This window comes from Haliaeetus albicilla, chromosome 3 (assembly GCF_947461875.1).
Source record: "Haliaeetus albicilla chromosome 3, bHalAlb1.1, whole genome shotgun sequence".
NCBI lineage: Eukaryota > Metazoa > Chordata > Aves > Accipitriformes > Accipitridae > Haliaeetus > Haliaeetus albicilla.
Window position 1 is genome coordinate 60,186,870 of NC_091485.1, and position 21,888 is coordinate 60,208,757.

Here is a 21,888-nt window from a genome sequence, read left to right on the forward strand (position 1 = left end):
CCTAAAAAAAAGTTCACCTATTGCCAAGCATTTTACATGTCACATAATTTGTATTGAGCTTCTGAATGCTCAACAGTATGAATATCTTATCATGGATCTAAGTGTCCTAATATGAACTATAAATTTAACTTACATGTGAAAAACTGACAAACTTTGAAAATCTAAGATGACAAAATGAGTCTGTTCTTAGGTTACAGTTCTGTATTATTGAGATGCATATGCTCATCATGAATAAACCTCTCCAGCTGTAGAGTTTCCTACTGACTTTTAAAGAGTATTTAAGATTGCATGCTGAGCATACTGAACCTGTTCTTGCAGATCCGTGTATTTTGATATTACTGATACAGAAATTCTATCAAAGCTAACACAAATCAAAGCCAAAATTTTATCAAATACCAAATGTGGGTGGAAGGATTCAGCCATGTAGTTCTAGAGGTACCAGTGTCAACTATCAGTAGCTCTATTTTTATGAACTTTATGGATATTTCAAAGTCTACTATTGTGTATTACTGCTTCAAAATTTCATTTAACTGTAACTTAGGAAAAGCATGAAGGAATCAACTGCTTATAAACATGGAGCTATATTTAATTTGATACTTTAATGAGCAGTATATTAGTTCGTACAGAATACTGGTTCAACTATACTGGATTACAGTTATCACTACTTGTCTCGACATGGGATCAAAATGTGAATCTTAAATTAGATTGCCTTAAGATTTGCTTTTGTCAGGGTGCCATGCTTTAACCCCAGCCAGCAACTAAGCACCAAGCAGCCGCTCACTCACTTCCTCCCCACCCAGTGGGATGGGGAAGAAAATCAGGAAAAGAAGTAAAACTCGTGGGTTGAGATAAGATTGGTTTAATAGAACAGAAAAGAAGAAACTAATAATGATAATGATAACACTAAGAAAATGACAGCAGTAATAATAAAAGAAGTGGAATATACAAATGATGCGCAGTGCAATTGCTCACCACCCACCAATTGACGCCCAGTTAGTCCCCAAGCGGCGATCCCCTGCCCCCACTCCTCCCAGTTTATATACTAGATGTGATGTCACATGGTATGGAATACACCGTTGGCCAGTTTGGGTCAGCTGCCCTGACTGTGACCTGTTCCAACTTCTTGTGCCCCTCCAGCTTTCTCACTGGCTGGGCTTGAGAAGCTGAAAAATCTTGACTTAGTCTAAACATTACTCAGCAACAACTGAAAACATCAGTGCTATCAACATTCTTCTCATACTGAACTCAAAACATAGCACTGTACCAGCTACTAGGAAGACAATTAACTCTATCCCAGCTGAAACCAGGACACAGGGTATTGTACTTATCTTAATAATACAACAGTCCAGTAGCTGAAGAATAGAAGTTCACAAAGAAAACCTCAGAATCTCTTGGGAAATTCCTTTCAAGACCTGCAGTGTATATTAAATTTTTTTTCATTAAAAATGACATTGAAAATATAAGAAAAAAACTAAAGGAAGGCTGACATATAATTAAGATCTCAAATTAATCACTGTCTTAAACTTCAATATGAGGCATATATCAAAATGATAAATTACAGTGCCATAGGTGGACAAATATGGCTTATTTAACAACATTATTCTGAAAGAAAAAAATTAAACAGAATATTGAAATAGTAAGTGGATTTTTTCCATACTAAGGGAGAGACATTTTTTTGTCCAATAATTAAATATTTCTTAAGGCAGAAGAAATGATAAGTTACTCATTGGTTTTTAACTTTCAAATAATGACTTCTTTTGCAGATGTTAAGCCGAATGTATTTCCATTCATTTTGCCTGGAACAAAATTATGCATGGTTCTGTGGCTCTCTAATCAATCAACTTTTGTTTATTTATTTATTTTTAAAGATTTATCAAAGAAAAATTAGCACCCAACAGACAACAATTAAAGTCCAACTAGTGATTATGGTAGAAAAATACACTAGGTCTATAACAAGCACATGTGCATGAGATTTTTTCCTACAAATGTTATTTTGCAAATGAAAGAACAAGGAAGAGAAGTCTATCTAGATAAATTTATCACATATTCTCTCTAAAACAGGATGGAAAATTCTTGGCAGCAGGAACAATCTTTGACTGTACTTTTGCATACTGTTAATAAAGTGTCACAGCCATCCATACTGAGCCTTTGAGAGGTACCAGTGACTAGATACTCCCTCCTGCATGGCACAGTCCCCTGCCTGCTAGCCAGACCTATAGTCTTGGACTGTGTGCTTCTTGCCTGGAGCCCACACCCATAATTTCACAGACCAATTGCTGTTTGTTCAGCTTCACAACTGCTACTTCATGCTATTCACCCATGTGAGTGGTAATATCGTGGCCAAGGGAAACCTTAAGCAGATCAAAGGTTAGTATGGGATTCTGAGGGGAAGAGTGAGGGGGATATGATCCCAGACGGTGTTGGTATTCCTCACAATTCTTCTGGTTAGGTGAAAAGCTTTGGCTATGAGCAAGTGCATCCATCAGACCAATGCTGAGCTGGACAGTTGTCTTCAAGGGTTTGGCCTCCTTAATCATGGTATCTCATCTGAAGATGAGGTAGGACTGCTGGGAAGAAGTGAAACCACCTGATCAAGGCAAAGAAGAACATAACCACTAGTGACTTGCTTACCTCAAAAGGAGTGCCTTTAAAAATAGTCTTGTCAGGGGACAGGGACCTAACTAGAGTAGAAGAAAATCGAGCCCTGGATTAGAAGGAAGGATGGGAAGTAAGTAGCAAAATTGGGACACTAGACTTTAAGACATCACATTTGGATTTATTTGGGGAATTGTTGGGCATAATCTCCTGGGAAGCAATTATGAGGAGGAAGGGCAGCCAGAGAGACAGCTGATTTTTTTTAAGACAGCCAACTATTTTAAGGGGAAGTGAACTTTGGCAAATGACTCATGAGGCTAATAAGGGAGCTTCTTAATGAACTAAAATGCAAAGAAGTACAAACCAAAAAAAAAACCTGGAAAAAAGGATAGATAATAAGAAAAGAGTATGAAAGTGTGTTGTGGTTTAACCCCAGCCAACAGCTAAGCACCATGCTCACTCACTTCCCCCCACCCAGCGGGGTGCGCAGAGAATCAGGAAAAAAAAGTAAAACTTGTGGGTTGAGATAAGAACATTTTAATAGAACAGAAAGGAATAAGCTAATAATGATAATAATAACACTAAAAAAATGACAGCAGTAATAATAAAAGGACTGGAATATACAAAACAAGTGATGCACAATGCAGTTGCTCAGCACTCGCTGACCGATGCCTGGTTAGTTCCCAAGCAGCGTTCCCCCAGGCCAACTCCCCCCAGTTTATATACTAGACATGACATCACATCGTATGGAATATCCCTTTGGCCACTTTGCGTCAGCTGTCCTGGCTGTGTCCCGTTCCAACTTCTTGTGCCCCTCCAGCCTTTTTGCTGGCTGGGCATGAGAAGCTGAAAAATCCTTGACTTAGTCTAAACGTTACTCACCAACAACTGAAAACATCAGTGTGTCATCAACATTCTTCTCATGCTGAACCCAAAACATAACACTATACCAGCTACTAGAAAGAAAATTAACTCTATCCCAGCCGAAACCAGGACAAAGTGTTGTTTCAGTACTTAGGGACAAAATGAAGAAGGCCAAAGTCCAACGGGCACTAACACTAGTGAGGGGTGTTATGGGTTATAAAAAGTGATTCTACAAGTATGCTAGTAGCAAAAAGGACAGGGAAAAATGCAGATACACTGGTGAGTGGAGACAACAATGGACAACATGGAAAAGGCCAAAGAACTCAATGCTTTTTGTGTATCATTCTTCACAAGAAGAAACTGCTTCATGTGTCAGTACAGTTGGGAAGGAGAGAGGCAGCCAGTTCTGGGTGTGCAGTAAGTGAGGGATTACATAGAGAAGTTGAATATAGTCACTTGCATAGATTCACCCACGGGTGCTGAAAGAGCTGTCCCACCATGACTGAAAAGCTGCTGTCTGTAATCCATGAAAAATTATGGCAATCAGTGGTAGTCCCTCATGACTAGACAGACCACCACAAGTACTATAAACTAGTAACCCTTCCCTCAGTTCCTGGAAGTATCCTGAAGAGCGCACTTCTCTAATCCATTTTCCAACACCTGAAGGATGGAAGTAATTGGGAATAGCACAGACTTACCAAGGGCAAATTATGCTTGATGAACACAAATGGCATTTAAGGATGTAAAGGGATGTTATAAGTGGCCACTGCCTCAAGCAGCTCTGGGGCCTGGAGGTTTCTCTTGCCCAGCCATAGGAGCCCAGCCTGGGGCATCTTGAGACGTGGAGGTGTCTGACTCAGGCCAATGGACCTTGTTGATGCTTTCCCATTTGCAGGTTTAACCAGTTGCACAGCTAAGCATGTATCCCAGAGAAACACACAGACACACACACAGACGCTGACATGACTGTCTACAGACTGCCACAGACAGAGTGCTGCCTTCAACAGCACCTACCTACAGGACTCACATAAAACACAAGCACCAGCAGCCAAGTCCCCTCTTCAGCTGGCAGACACAGGAGGTCACTAGTGCAGACAGGCACACGAGACTATCTGGGTTCACAAACACACATACATTTGCGGATCCCCTGTCGTGGTTTAACCCCAGCCAGCAACTAAGCACCACACAGCCGCTCACTCACTCCCCCCCCATCCAGTGGGATGGGGGAGAAAATCGGGAAAAAGAAGTAAAACTCCTGGGTTGAGATAAGGACAGTTTAATAGAACAGAAAAGAAGAAACTAATAATGATAATGATAACACTAATAAAATGACAACAGTAGTAATAAAAGGATTGGAATGTACAAATGATGCGCAGGGCAATTGCTCACCACCCGCCGACTGACACCCAGCCAGTCCCCAAGCGGCGAATCCCTGCCCCCCACTTCCCAGTTCCTAAACTAGATGGGACGTCACATGGTATGGAATACACTGTTGGCCAGTTTGGGTCAGGTGCCCTGGCTGGGCATGAGAAGCTGAAAAATCCTTGACTCTAGTCTAAACACTACTGAGCAACAACTGAAAACATCAGTGTTATCAACATTCTTCACATACTGAACTCAAAACATAGCACTGTACCAGCTACTAGGAAGACAGTTAACTATATCCCAGCTGAAACCAGGACATCCCCCAAGTACCAGCACAACCTCTCTGTCCACTCAGCACCCCTGCCCAGATTGCAGGCCTTCTTACCCGCCCCATGGGTCCCCTACTCACTGGCTGGTCCAGCTTGATGCTCACTAGCAAACATGCAGCACTTACACACTTGTCCAGCATGGACCCTCCACCCACCTGATACCTCATCCCAGGTCCAGCACCTCCTACCTGCTGGCGAGTCCAGCTGTAATTGTGCACACCCGGTTTGGAGAAGATACAGCCAGTTGCCCTCCACACTCCCCTAGCACCGGGCACATGGCCTGTTCCAGCTGCCAGCACTGTGTGCCTCACTTGCTTCACCCAAGCAGGTTCCTCCCAGTAGCTAGTTTTTGGGACAGGCGCTGTTCCCACCTCAGTGAGTGGCAGCCAAGATCCCCATCCACTCAAGCAGCTGGCACTGAGACCCCACTTGCTGCAGTAGCTGATACCACAGGGTAGGGGCACCTACACCTCCAGTCTGACCCCAGAAGCTGGCACTCAGCCCGTGAAGCCCTCACACATGCACAGGATAGAGAGTGAGGTTGCACTGAGTGTTAAAAAAGGATTTAATAAGAAGATAGGACAGATTGTGGTGATTAGGTGCAGGACTCAGCTGGATGAGCGTACTGACCAGACCCATTTTTCAGAAACATCACAACACTCACAAAATTATCGAAATGCAGAAGAATAGCACAAAATAATTTGTGATTGGGAACAAAATACTTTATATTAAGACTTTAAAAGCCCATATTAAACAGAAAGAATACTCTGAAATGTGTGATTTTATTGCAGTACTTAAGAACCTAGCATAAGAACTGACAGATGCTAATACTAAGGGCTCTGTAATTTAGCAGATAAAAGCAGAACAAGAGCCAGTGACTGGAAGTTTAAAAATCAGAGTTAAAAAGTCTTACTTCTAAGTGAGGCAGAGTGATCAGTAGAATCAAAGAAAGTGATAGTTTTCTTAAATCTTGATGTCTTCAAGAGCTGAATTTGTTTCCAGAAGTTATTCTTTAGCCAAATCCAAATTAGTGATTGCAATATCAAGAAAATTGTGTGAAATACAATAAAAATTAACCAGATTAAGTCCACAGGCCTATTTTTCTTTACTCTTTCTGGATCTATACAGGAATGGTGGGAAAAATACAATGTACAGGTGAAATATTTAAAATTAATAAGCACCAAGGCAACCTCGTATTGATGTCATAAAGAGTGATTCCCTTCTGTGCTACAGCATTACAAGTAATTCTGGCATTAGGATTAAGCATGATAGTCCTGGGGCAATGATGTATTGTGACACACAGGCTACACTGGATCAGCTGGAAGAAAAAAAGTATTTTCCCAGCCAAAACTTATTTTATTTAGTGACGATGTTAAGTATTAACTGACAGAGTGTATTTTGGAAATGTTACTTATGATTTTAAAAAACATTGGCTAGGAAGATGTCATGTGGTTATACATCTCTGCATGATACATGGGAAAGAATATTGATCTATAGTTTTACCAGATAAAATATCTGACGTATTTTGAAACTTTTAGTAGGATGGACTTCTTGTTTTGGTTTTTCTTGTCTGGATTGATGCTGAAGTATCAATAATATGATCAAAAGCAGGATAATAGTCTGCCATTGTTAATCACAGCATAAAATTTGTGCACATTTACTTCTCTTAGTGGAGTTACACTGCAAACACATCAATCTAAAAAATCACTTTGCAACATGACTTAGCACCGTATCTTATAGCTTACATATTTATTTATTCTTTCTCTAAACTTTACTTAGGATTTGATAACTCCCCTTCATTTACTAAATTAATTTTTAAATGTTGCAAATTGTAACTTTCTCTTTACCTTCCCTATACCAAGGGAGTTCAGAACTACTTACCACATTAATAACTATCTTGAAGAACGGTACAATAAAGTCAAAGCCTCATAAGCATCTTTCATGTTTTCTATTTCCCTGAATATACAGCCATTTTATTTCTGCATCACACACTGTGGACAGTAGATACAAGTCTATGAACAGGCATTGTTGGGATGCTTTCCATGCACAGTTAGTATTCCAAGACTAGAAGGATATGCTAGATAATTTTATGTGACTTCCTAGACAATGTAGCAGATATTCCCATGCATTCAGCCAAAAGAAAGAAACTCCAGCACCTTTCTTTTTTCTTGTTATCCAACAGGTTGAATGGAAGTAGAAATTCAGAATTTAGATTGCCTTCTTATGTTTAGTATGTTTCCTTGCTAGATTTAGTATGTTTCATTTTCAAGACAGGAGTTTCCATGATGAATGCACCTGTTTAGGTAATTCAGCATTCTCTATTTTAGTTACTCCTTTCTTTTCTTTGTGGACTTTCCTTTCAGAAACACTAGGCAAACTCAACTGAATTCCACTGGGCTTGCTGAAGCAATCTTATGACAGAGAGCAGCCATACCCAAAATAGCTATGGCAAAATCTGAACGACAACAAAAAAAGCCTGTAGTATCTGTCAGGTAGTAAGCCTGGTGACAACTTTACATCTTAAAGTCTATGGCTTTTACAACTCCAACCTGGCAAACACTTTTTGAGTGAACCTTTTATAGAGACCACTCCAATATTAAACAATAATTCATTAGTACTCCTTTAAATTTTTATATGAAGTTAGTAGTCATATTATTAGCTTCATACAGCTAGTACTTCATGAACCTTACCTAAATCCAGATTTAGATTATGTGTAGCCACATTTTTGAATTCTGATATGCAGGAGAGCTAAAAATAGATTATCCTATTTGTTCACATTCTCTAGCTCTATACCAACTGCCAAAATTATTTTTAGCATCCACATCCTGGCACATTTAAGTCCTACTAGTATTTCTGATCTACATGCTTCAATAATCCTGTACATCAGCTACCGATTTTCCTTAATTTTGCTGATAGAAATGCATGATAGATCCCTAGAAGTCACTAGATGGAAATCCTATTCTGTTAATAAACACCATCTGCTCCCTTCTTTCCTGCCCCCCTGCCATTATCCATAAAGATGAGATCAGTCTTGAAATTTTTAACATTGCTCTCAAACCCCTCTCAAAAGCATTTCAGCAGAATTGCTGAATTCCAATACCACCACTCCAGTACAAACATGAAGACCATTTCATTATTTATACAGTGTCTAATAATTCAGTTTTATAGTTCAGCTTTAAAAAGATGTGTAGCAGTACAAAACAGATAAAATTATATTTCATAACACTATTATAAATAATTGTGATTCATCTCCAGGACATGCAGGTGTTTCACTATAAGAATAAGCTATATATTAAGTTAGTTATTTTTTTCTTCCCCATGATCAATAGGACAGCACAAAAATGTCTATCATAATTACCTTGAATAAAGATTGCCATAAATTCTAGCAGTAAATTTTTTAATAAAGTCAGTGATTTTAACAAGGTCAGCTACCTGTTTAATAGCTGTAAAATAACCCAGTAAGAACAAAAGGAAGCACTGTTCAAAGCAGGACTAGGTTCACTGAAGCCCCTTGCTGTATGGGCCAAGCTGCTATCTTGCTTGCTTTCTTAGCAGCTGTATTTCCCCTCCCCTGCCCTCAGTGAATAAAGCTGCTTATGTATCTCAGGACAAAAGGAAATGGAAAAGTGCATTAAATTCTTCTATTCCAAAATAAAAATAATCTTGTCAGAAGTAAAATAAAAACGACACAGCTACACTGCGGCTTGGCCTAAATGATCAAATAAGGGATCAAGTATAGCATTTCTCCTCCATACATTAATACCCATACATGCTACACAGATACTGAAAGCTACTAAAAAAAAAAGAAAAGATGCCAGAAACCTCTCCAGAAAAAAACAGGCAAGGAATCAGCAGACTTGCAACTCCCCCATTTCTCACTCCAGTCAGCAAAGCTGTGTCACTAGACAGTGATGAAGTGATAAATTGCTGCTGGTAATACTGTAGCACAAGTTTTTTTCTTAATATCCCTCCTTAATTTTCAATGCATCTCACCATTTTCTGTTGCCACTGTAAGTGAAGTCCTTTTATTTTGAGTAATCTGTTTCAGTTTTCTCTCATTAAATCCTTTTTCTCCAGTGGTATTGTGCTATATAGAGAGGTATATCTCTGTATTTATTTCTCAGATGTGTTCTTTCCCAAATAATAGAGAAACTGAACATAAAGAAGTATGCGCACAATGGTACCAAAGCTTACCCAAATATGCCACTTGACACTGAGGAAAGAAAGAAGGTGAGAAGGAGGGAGAGAAGGAGAGAGGGAGAGAAAGAGAGAAGGATGGAGGGACAGAAGATACAGACTGAGGCTTATGATATTGATGGTAGGAGGCCGGAGTGTGTATTTCTGTGGTCTATTGTGTACTTCGTTTGAGTGGGTACAATTGCAGGGGCTTACAAATGATGTCCTAGCACAGTAGGTCTATTGATGATATAATTTTATATCATTTCATACACACTTTTATTCTCTGGATACCAGAAAAATTAATATGTTCCTCTAAGTTATGATCAAGAAAGTCCACAGTAGATTCATAGTTCCCACAGATTCTGTCAGGTACTCTGGAGTTTCTTGTCAATTTTCAGCTCAGCTGCAGATACTTCAAGGAGGATGGGAGGTCAAAGAAAGAGGTGTTGGTGAGCTTTGTTTATTTGTTTATTTATTTATTTGGCAGGTTTGGGGCTTTTTTTAAAGACAGTCAACCCTAATGCATCCCATATAACCGTCTGTCTATGTCTTCTATTTTCAAACATTTCAAAGGAAAGTATTTTAAATGATCACTGATTATGAAAAGTATGTTCCTTCTTTTTCAAATCACACCTGGATCTAATCCTTTCAGAGATATGTCTCTACCGCTCATCCTGCCCTCTCATGCTATCTCTGTCTATCATTTTGCTTTATTGCAATGATAGGTTGCTAATCATTTCTGTCTTAGGTTTCGAATTACAAATCTATAATGAAGCACTAAAGTATGTGGTCTGATATTTAGGGGTGCTAACTATGCAGATATTTCATCAGGAAGCTAAAAAGGAACTACTGGGCAATTAAAATTTTTTAAAATTGGATACTAGGTAGAACCAGATCTGAAAATGTTGATTGCAGGGTTATACACATTCACAGAGTACAAGAACAGAAATGGAGATTGCCCTGATGTGATTATCATTTAAATACCTCTATTCTCTCATGTCAAGGAATGATGCATGAAATGAATGTAACGTAATGAGTTTTCATTTATTTGCAAGCTGAGTGTAAAGACAGGTAGCTTCAGAGGAAGTCAGAAAAATAGGAATTGAAAGAAAAATTCTCTCACTGAATGAAGCTGCCTTGATGCAGCTCTTAAAAAAGTAGATCTGGCTGTGGGAAGGGAGATTCCAGTGAACTAAAACTCTGGGGTCTAACCTAACTTCTTTCAATATTCCTGATTCCACAAAATAAAGCCTGAGATTGGAAAAAGATGAGTATCAGATTCAAGGTAACAAGTTTATGTTTTGTTCTAAAATGCTGATTTCTGTGGCTGAAAGTAAAATTTCCCCACGCTTGTCAGTGATTCAGAAGCCTGAGTTCTATTAATCAGCATGTTATTTTAGCCTAGAAACAAACTATGTGAGGAATCATTTATATGTGCAAACTGAACTCTATTAGTCATCTTCCATTTTAGTTTTAATAATTCTCTATCATAACCAAAATGCATAATACACTATCTGTTAGCATTAGTAGTGCAAAACCTTTTGGCAAATGATGTATAAGGACAGCAGATGATACCATACATAGTGAATTCGAATTTCCTAATTTATGGCACCAAGTCAATGATAAAAAGTGCTACATATTTTCCTAATATGCATAAGAGAAGTACATACTATATTTTGCATAGTTAAAAATCCATAGGGATTTCGGTGTAATATTTTTGTAATAATGCTGCTGCTTAACAATGTTACTGAACACTTGAAAAATTAACAGACTACAGAGTAGCTATAATCTAGCCAAAAATAATTGTTACACTTAGCTTGAATTTCTATTTTGTAAATTACCTCTTCCTTGTGTGCAAGCCAGAAAAAAGAGTGTGTGTAATTGCCTCATTTATTTTCTATAGTAACTCAAGGGACAAGAAAGACCTGAAAATTCTTTTATGTTTTTCATTTCATATCTTTACGTAAGTACATATAGGAGAGAACTTCTATATGAAGTAGCATTCTAATGCATCATACCTGAAGATAAACTATGTCAATGGCTGAATACATTTTACTAGAGAGTGATTCTGGGCTGTATTTCTATGGCAGCCCTTCATTGCATTACCAGTTTTTGGATATTTTCCTAGCTATCAAAGTGTTACTTAGCTAGTTACTTTCTCAGAGATTAGCTTCTGTTGCAGGTGGGTACTACAACGGCTTCAGAGTTTCTCCAGGCTGTTTACTATAACTCCCGGCTTGCTGACAAAGATACTTAGTGGAAGCAGAAAGATCAAGTATTTTTACATCAATTAAGAAAAGAAAAAAAAAAACAACAATAGGAAAGAAAAAGAGAAAAACAACAGTTTCTGTTTATATCCTATAAACACATGTTAGAGTTCATAGTCCCAGTGCCAAGAAATTGATTAAACATGACTAAAGTGAGTTTGATCATAAAAAAGATCCTTCCTGGAACATACATACAATACTATGAACGTCTGGACTTCAGGAATATATGAGCCTGCTCGTTTACTTCAGTGTCTGCGTGAAAACTGTAGACAATTGTGAAAACTGCAATAGAGAAGCAGCTTTATGTCAGTTCAGAGAACTGAGTCAGCATTTCTCCTATGCAAGTATGAGAAGGAATCTGTCCATAAGAAATTCAACTTTCTAGTGAAATTCAAGATTAACTAGTAATGTCTGGCATTAATTTGAATAAGCATATATTAGAAGGACCAGAAAGATTATGACTATGTTTTTCAGAATTTAAAGAATTTGGCATTATTAAAGTAAAGGTCATAAAACATTTGTGTCTAGATGGGACTATAGGTGGTAGAGTTTTAAATATTTTGGTTTCAGATGTGAGTCTGTGCATCTGAATGACTGAATGAAAAGGAAACATTGTAACTTGGATGAGGTTATACGTGTGTATATGTATATATTCTTGTGGGAAGTTTAGTTTTGTTAAGTATAGAGATCAGAGAAAAAAATCCAGAATCTTTTTTTAAGAATGTCTTACCTTCATAGTAAACTTTAAAGCCATGAGCACTAACTGCAAAGTCACTTGTCAAGCGCAGTGAAAATACAGATTTTGTACTTGTCACAGGTGGAGGAAGATGAAATCCTGTTAACCTAAGAAAGAAAAAAGCAAAACTCATGGTTAATTCTCTGAAAAATAAACCTGTATGTGACACGTTGCTGTTCCAAACAATATTTCATCATGGAAAGGGCAACTGACTTAAACATATATAGTTTATATTACTTGAGAAAATGATTTTTATACAGTAGTTTAAGGAATCAATATAAAATTTTAGTGGGTGTCATGGACACTGAACCAGGTAAGGTACTTCGGTTTGAGAAAACTGTACTTAGAAGAGATGATAGTAAGATAGAGAAACTGGACTTCAAAAATGGTCCAGATTATCAGTAGATGAAAAAAAACCCTCACAAACCACCAGCCAAGTTACACTATTTAGAGTTATGTTCAGACACCTATTGCATTATATATTTTACACAGACTTCTGTTAAAATTTGTAGTGGATGAATTTTCTGCCGTAATATGATGAAAGAAAGGGGACCATGATTCACTTTATTCAGGGAATTTAAGATTATTTAAACTAGGTATTTTAGCCTTAGAGAAGATATTTCTGCTTTCAACTCAAACAGGAAATCCAAAGACCATCATAGTGAAATCATACATCCATAAAGAAAGCTCTCTTGCAAGGAATTACAGGATTGCTGGGGGTGGGGGTGGGGTGGGGGTGTTTTTTTGGTTGATTTGGTTTTGTTTTATTAAAACCACTATGTTTGAGACACAGATGAAAGGACAATTTTCGAGTACTCGTAGAACTGCTGATATGCTCTACTGATACTCAGCTCTACACATTCTTTTCATTTGACGTACATATGATAAGACTTACTTTCTCTATTCTAGAATAACTTTATCAGGGTTCATACCAGACTAACAAAACCCATAGCATTTACCTGTCAAAAATACGTAAACAAGCTGAATAATTTAGCTGTGTATACTCCTCAGCCTAGTTAGCTGTGTGTGGCAAATTGTGTAGCAGATTAGGATGATTTATTTTAATAATGATTAACATGAAATTGTTTTCATGTGTTTGTAGCTGAGCCCTATTTTTGCTTATTACTTTGAATTTAGAATTATAGAAAAATTTAGGTCAGATAGTCCAATCTCCTGCTCAGAGTAGGCTTAACATAAGAGTTAGTCCAGGCTGCTCAAGATTTACCTTTTCCTTTCCCATTGTTAGAATAAATTCACCATTTCTTTTTTTTTTCCATACATACATTCATGATCATGTTTTGATGTACTGTTATATGTGAAATATAAAATCTAGTGTACACATGCACAAAAAGCCCTCCAAAACTCTTCACTATTTCATTAAACACCCACTGAAAAACAGCCATGTATTAAGTAAGATTCACAGACATTTGATTTTGCACTGCATCTTTACAGGATTCCAGAACATCCAATTTATGCTATTGGCTAAAATGATGACAGGTATGAAAGCCAAATGATAAGATAGTATTACTCATAGAATAATGAGCAGAAAATTGAAAAACATGAACAAAAGTAGCAACAACACTTAAAGAGGTGTTGTTTTGGGTTTTGGTAGCAGGGGAAGGGCTGCAGGGATGGCTCCTGTGAGAAGCTTCTGGAAGCTTCCCCGGCTCCAAGTCGGACCTGCTGCTGGCCCAGGCTGAGCCCGTCAGCAGTGGTGCCTCTGAGAGAACAGATTTAAGAAGGGGAACCTGCAGTGAGTGGGGGGACTGGAATGCGAGGGGAGCCCCTCTGCAGACACCATGGTCAGCGAGGAAGGAGGGGAGCAGGAGTGCCGGAGGAGGGGACGCCCCTGCAGCCCGTGGTGAGACGGCAGGCTGTCCCCTCCCAGCACAGGGAGGGGAGCGGGGGAGCGGAGGCCCCCCAAGATGGCCGGGACTCCATGGGAAAGCCCGCGCTGGAGCAGGCTGTGACTGGAGATCGGCCTGCGGAAAGGACCCAGGCCAGGGAAGTTTGGGAAGAACTGCAGCCTGCAGAGAGGACTCACGTTGGAGAAGTTGGTGAAGGACTGTCTGTCGTGGGAGGGACTCCACGGTGGAGCAGGGGACGGGTGAGGAGTCCTCCTCCCCCTGAGGAGGAAGGAGCGGCAGAGACCAGGTGTGGGGAGCTGACCCCAACCCCCACCCCCTGTTCCCCTGGGCCACCGGGGGGAGGAGGGAGAGAGAACCGGGAGTGGGGTTGAGGCGAGAAGGAGGGAGGGGTGGGGGAAGGTGTTCTAAGGTTTGGGTTTACTTCTCATTATCCTTGTTTTGATTTGACTTGTAGTAAATTCAGTTGGTTTTGTTTCTTCCCCAAGTTGAGTCTGTCTTTTGCCCGCGACCATAAGTGGTGAGTGATCTCCTCCCTCTCCTTGTCTCAACCCACGAGTGTTTCTTTTTATTTTGTCCTCATCCCACCGGGGCCGGGGGGCGGGGGGGGGGGGGGAGCAAGCGAGCGGCTTTGCGGTGCTTTGTTACTGGCTGGTCTTAAACCACTACAGGTGTATATACAGATCTATAAATATGCAGCAAGTCATCAGTGTGTCTCTGTCAGACATCTATTCTTTGTTTTGTCATTGGCATCTTTATGAATAATGTCATTAAAACAAGACTAGATTAAAGAATTTATGCTAATATCTAAAGATGGAAAACTATTTACAGAATATTTAGGATTTAGGAAATGCATTTTTTTATTTGATTATGAGAATATATTTGTGTTCTAACAAAATTAATAAAATGCTTACCTCTTCCAAATAAGCATATGTATAATTCCTTGACAAGTCAATATTAGTGCAATTTTCCCATTAGCTTATTCATAAACCAGTAAATACATTAATTCATTGGTAAGTATCACCACTTGAAAGTAAGCTGACCTAACATAAAACCAAGCCAATAATTTGAGTAAAACTTTAATTTGCAGCACACAGCAGATCTAGGTCATATCTATTTAGCTACTCAATGATTTGAGGGTATTGTGGGTATAAACATATCCAGCAGAAAAGAAATACACATTTATCCCAAATTATTTGATTTTGTGACTGGTACATATGCACAGCTTAGATGGGCAGAGGATTTTTAAAATGAACATATATGTTACTAGTGTGGCAAGCATTACACCTCCTCATGCAAAACAAATCATTACTAGAGGGGGTTTATACCATTTAGCTTTCAGGGGTGTGCGTTTTATCACCATCATTATGCTGCATTTACTCAGAAATGTTCAGATTGTTTCTTTAATTTGGTTACTACACTTAAATTCATAAGAAAAAATGCAAAGGTTTTATTTGTGGTTTAGTGGGTACAAAATTATTTAAAATTTTTAATAAATAAAAATACAACAACATGCAAATATCACTTGGTAAAATCACTTATTCAGACCAGTCACAACTAAATGGCTAACTTAAAGAAAGTACCCTGGTAAAAGCAAAACTTTAGGTGGGACACTGACACAAAACAAGCAGTCATCTCCTTAAGCTGGTATCATCTGCATATTAAACACATTTAAAATACAAATTTCCTGTAGTAGCTGAGGTTTTTTTTATCTACAGCAATTTTCTCTCTTACATTCCATTTGCACATTTCATTTCATTTGCATTATCATTTTTCAAATTTAAAATACCTAATGGAGTGATTCAGGTGTCTCTCTACTGCTGCTTTAGACACCATGAGGTATTTGAGACATCAGCACAGAGCTGGTAGATAGGACGCTGGACCAACATGAGACCCACGCTCTTCTGGAGAGCTTGAGGCCAGGCAGGATCCCTCAGGGATTCTAGGTGTCAATATGTTACATTAGACACTTCAATCACTCCTTTATAGTGTACCACTTTGGCAGAAGAAGCTTATACTAGCACAGGTGTTTTTTGGGTTGGGTTTTTTTTTTTGGTTTGGGTTTTTTTTTTGGTGGGGTTTTCATTCAGCCAGTCTTTATACTCTTTCCCTTTTTGGTTCTGGAATTGGCTCATTTAGTGTTCCCTGAAATATATAAAGAGGTTCCATAAGCAACTGATACTGGCTCCTGTGGCGAGAAACCATGGGAACTAAAAGATAATGTCTACAGAATTCTGAGAAGGAGATACACTTCTTTCTGTCCCAACTCTTAAAAAAAAAAATAAAAAAAAAAAAATTTTGAATTGTAATGTTCTACTGGAATAGTTGTTTGAGATGCTGCTGTTCAGCTACAGAGTGTTATCCAATGTACAACAGTGGTACAAATTTGTAAATTAATACACTGCGTATGAATACATATGTTTTCTTTGTTCTTCCTGGTGTCTTAGCAAGCTTGTCAGGTACCTTATGCACACAGGAAATGGGCACATTATGTGTGCACCTAGTAGACTTTGAAGTTGTGAATGTGAAGTATGAAATTAGCTGGGTGGATACCCAAAGACTACAGATAATTCTGGGAGTGCAGGAAAAGGTTGAGAAATGCTTTTATTCATTCAGCTCTTCTACGTTAGAAAGATCAGATGTTCTTCCTGAAAAACTTCTTGTCTATGGAAACTCCAGTAGTAAATATGGTGAAATTAAAGACAATATATCACTTGGAGACATAATATGTATTTAGAATTTAGATATTATTTGCATGCAAAATTATGATGCTTTGTAAAGTAGTTTCAGTAACGTGAATCTGGCAATGTTTTTGTAATCACCTCACTGTATAAGAAGGAATAGAGGACAGAATCACTTGGTAACCGGGAGCCAGAGAAAAGGGCATATGAGATTTAATTAAAGATATGTGTATAAATAATCCTGAGTAGATGCAAGACAGAGGAGAAGAAAATCATCATCACCATCATACTCTTTGGCAAAGAATTAATCCTGCTGGTTGTTTACCATAATTACCCCCCTAGTCCCAACTTCATCTTCCTGAGGAAAACCAAAGCTGTTGAGGATCCAGGGGGACATCAGAAGGGTGAGAACACCACCAGAGAAAAGAGGTAGGTTATAGGAAGTTTCTGTACAATTTCAACTGTATTATCAATGAGACCTTTTTGTAATAATTAGTTACTTGGGGTATGAGTGTTAGTAATATTTTAAGTGTATTGGTAATAACAACTGCTATAATAACTGTTATATTTTTATTTGCTAAGACTTTTTGGCAAAATAAGACAGATGTTATTTGAGTCCTCAGATGCCTCTAAGTACTCAGGATGAAAGTGCAGAAAATTTCCCAGTTTACAAATAAAGTGACTAAAGGATGTCTGTTTCCAGCTGAGAGACTAGTTTTGAAGGAACCTGTGTCGTATGTGGGGAAGTTCTCTGACTCCATACTTACATGTTTTTTCAGTGATGGAAAGAGTCAGATGGATTCTGCATGAAAACATTGTCTTATGTTTGCAGGAATTTCTAAATATTCTGTCACTGTTAATTAAAATATAGTAAATAAATTATAAGAAATGTTGATTATGTTTGAATCTATATGAAAATCTGTAGTAATTTTTTTTGTTTTAAAAGTGACTGAAAATTACATAATTATTTTCTTTCAAACACACCATTTACAGTGTGTGTCACTGTGTCTATTCCTATGAGTTACTATATTTCGGCACATACTGTAGATTCACAAAAACAATGTGGATACAACATTAAACAGTTGAATGTCAGTTTTCCTTTTTTTAAGTGGATTTTAAGAGACTATAAAAGTAATTATAATCTCCCTTTTTAAAATTATCTATATCATCATTTAAAAATGACAAATCATCTTAGATTTATGGTTTCCAAGCTTTTAAGGGTTCTGACTGGAAATTTCTTATGTTTTATCAATCCTTTGTTTTCTGTTCTTACTGTGAACCTTGGGATAAACCTGTAATCATATATCAAGTGAACTTTTAGCTGCATGCTGGACTTGGAACTCACCAGCCCTTAAGGAAAGACAGGCTCCCAACTGCAGGATCAAATTAGAGCAATCTTTATGCACTTGCAAAGTTAAAATGATGGGAAACAGTCTTGATTAGTCATACAAAAGTGTTCCTAGATAAACTGTTTACTTGAGATTGTAGTGTGATAAATGACAGCATTTTCTCATTGTCTGTGTATCTTAGATAATCACTGTTTGACAAAGCATTGATTACTCTTTTAAATATGTAGTTTTAAAAAAATATATTTTAAAGGCTTTTTTTTTTCAGATTCACAAAATTTAGCTTTTCTACACTCTGTTACTGATTTCCAAAGAAAATACAGTTCACCTAGAATATTTCAATTTGGATTGGACAGTATACAGAGAGATTCACCAGAAGATCTTTTAAGTGAATAGTAGTCTTTTGCTTGATCTCAATAAACTTTTGATAAACTCATAGGAATTTTACAACAGGAAGAGTTCTAGGCTAATCTGAAAGGTGTAAGAAAAGTTTGTCCTTAATTTATGTAAAATAATGCAGAAACATAAAACATGTCAACAAGCCAACTTATAGCTTTGACTGTAAAATTAGAAAGTGTCAAAGTCCATCCATTCTCACTTTTAGTTTGAACTCAAAAGGACTGTTTATTCTTCATGTCAAATGGAGAAGACGGATTCTGAAAAAGTACAGGCAAATAAGCAAAATGCCAAGTATAAAATAAAAGTAGGTAAAATGAACTTTTTTATATCTTCACTGAGAATCTTCCCCACAGATAAAGCCAAACATTCTGAAGACAGTAGAAATGTTATTCCATATTTAACTGTTTTCAGGAAACTGAAATACCTGATATGTTCAAAGCACAGATAAAATATTTCTAATTACAGCTTTTGCTTTTATAATATTAATGTAATTTGCTTTTTCTTCCACTATGAAATTTTGGTCTCAGTGATACATATGCAACTTGATAATCTTCAGAGAATATTAATCTTAAAATCTATAGTACATTAAAAAATGAAGTTACATACCCAGTGGATTTCTCCCATTAAACTAAATACAATCCTCCTACCAATTTTGTTATTTGCTGCTGTGTCCAGTAACTTATTATATGTTATTTATACAGACACTAACATGTAATGCTTACCAAAAAAATACAACTTAAACTTAGTAAGGTACTGCTGGGACTTGGTCTTTTTGGACTACATGCTGATGAATTCATCATTAGCTGGTGGAGTTCTGTCTGTGTGTTTGTGTATTCATATACACTTCTATTCATTTTCTAAGTACCAGATGATTAGATTTAACATCTGACTAGCTTGATGTTACACCGATTCAATTTCAAATTTAGTGAGATCAGGTCTTTTGCCTGCCAAATTCCTGTTTTAACATTTTCCCACTAGCTCTGATTATTGGGGGAAAAAAAAAAAAAAAAAAGAAATCATAGATGCCCTTAGCAGAAGGGAATGCTTATTTGCTTTTTCTAAGATTAAAGCATGCTCTTCTCACCCAATTTGCAACTGCATTTGTTGTGATCAGTATCTGCTTGACTGAAATAAAAGGTTTCTTCAGTATTTTTTCTAGGGACAGTTTTATCTTTGTCTTCTAATACTCGTTAAATGTTTGTTTCTGAGGACCCTATCCCCTTACTTGTACACGCCATAGCATTTTCTTATTTAGAATACTGAGGTATTAAAGAGAAGATATGATTACTTAATAAAATATGAATTTTCAATGTTCACTGTATCCAGTGTGGCATCCCAGATTCTGACTGCCACATTAAAATTACATTTCCCTATTGGCATATTTCTGGTTGCCCTCTTTCGTGACAATGCAAAATCTAGCATTTGTTTCCCTTTCAGTCTGGTTTGTGCTCTTTTTTTCTTGTGTCCCTTCCATAATAATTCACCAGACATGTAAGCATCTCTAGTTTCTGAACAGCAAACTGTCTACCAGTAGAAAGTTCCAAAAGCACTGAAAAGTGGTTAAGTAGCAGCAGCAGTCAGTTGTAAAAGGCTAGGAAAAGCAAGGTAATATCCTTTTAAAAATTAAAGTATGCATTTCACTACCCAGATCTTTGATAGAATCTACAACATTAAATACCTTATTTAAACATCAGTGGTGCTTTTATGTTTACGAAGGAGTTAAGAAATTAAATTACTTTATGAAATTAAGTTACCTACAACTGTTATCTACGTATATCTTTGCTTTTGAACAAGACCACACGCCTTTAAAGAAGCCCAGAACATATTAACGCAATGCTTCTCCTTCCTTGAAATTGAGTAGTCCGTATTCTACACACAAAGTCATACAGGTCATTCAGTCTGAAGTACATCTCATGCTATAGGATTTCTATATCAAATTCCACAGTCTAATGCTTGAGATTCAGCTCTAATTGTTTTAGCATCTTTTACTCTCTCAGTATCCACTGCAAACTAGTATGAATGCCACACAAGAAAGGAGATCTTTTTCACTCTTGTTTTGGCTTTCCCATGCAGCTTACCAAGATTACATTAATCTTCCCAAATAAATAAAGAGAAATCTTATCCTATTGAAAATATGAAAAATACACAGGAAAGTTACTGTAAAGATTGCCTGGATATTCCAAAATATTAATTCCACAACACAAGCTAAACGGATAAATCAGGTTGGAAGGGACCTCAGGAGCTCTTTATTCCAGCATCTTGCTCAAAGCAGGGTCAGGTCTGAGGTCAGACCAGGTTGCTCGGGGCTTTATACAGTTAAGTCTTGAAAATCTACAAGGATGGAGATGGCCCAGCCTCCCTGGGCAGTCAGATCTGATCCTTAATTGCCCATGAGACATACTAGGTCAGATTCAAATTATTCTATGTGATAATAGCCTCTTTCACCTGATCTAACATACCCAAGTGATCATAAATACCACAGGAGGGAGGACCTTGCAATTCTAACATTCTTATTCTCACAACACACACCAAAGTTGGAAAGTGTTGTTCTCCCAGTGAAGAACAAGTCCAAAGAACAAGAGACCAGGATTCAGACTTGTTTTAAAAGCCCTAATTTCTTTATAGAGACAGTTCTTTCTCACAGTCCTTAATTTAAGTAAAATCATAGAAGCATAGAATAGTTTGAATTGGAATGGACTTTTAAAGGTCATCTAGTCCAACTCCCCTGCAGTGAGCAGAGATATCTTCAACTAGCATGTTGCTCAAAGCCCCATTCAGTCTGACCTGGAATGTTTCTGGGGATGGGGCATCTACATACAACCTTTCTGGGCAACCTGTTCCAGTGTTTCACCATCCTTATTATAAAAAATTTCTTCCTTATATATAGTCTAAATCTACGTTCTTCTAGTTTAAAACCGTTACCCCTTTTCCTATCGCTACAGGCCCTATTAAAAGTTCTGTTCCCACCTTTTTTATAAACCCCTTTAAGTATTGAAAGGCAGCAGTAAGTTCTCCCCAGAGCCTCTAGTTGAGGAGAAGGGGAACGAAACAAAGCTCAGAGAATGATACTAAGAAAATGTAGAGGTTGCCAAAGTTGAGAAACACAATGTCTAACATGTCAACCTACAAAACTGTCTGATGGTGAAAGATAAATTTCACTGTAGAACTCGTAGAACAAATGAATGAATTTTATTCTTTACCATCACTACAGTAAAAATAAACTGATTCCCACATAAACCAGCTATAAACCTTTGTTAGTACA

The 21,888-nt window shown here is 37.6% G+C and overlaps 1 protein-coding gene across 1 annotated transcript in view; it reads right to left on the minus strand.

Moving 5' to 3' along the window:
- Positions 1 to 21,888, minus strand: part of CSMD3 (CUB and Sushi multiple domains 3) — a 760,948-nt gene that overhangs the window by 627,341 nt on the left and 111,719 nt on the right. The window contains exon 3 of the mRNA XM_069779925.1: positions 12,330 to 12,442. Coding sequence (XP_069636026.1) covers positions 12,330 to 12,442 — 113 coding nt within the window. The remainder of the gene's footprint in view (positions 1 to 12,329; positions 12,443 to 21,888) is intronic.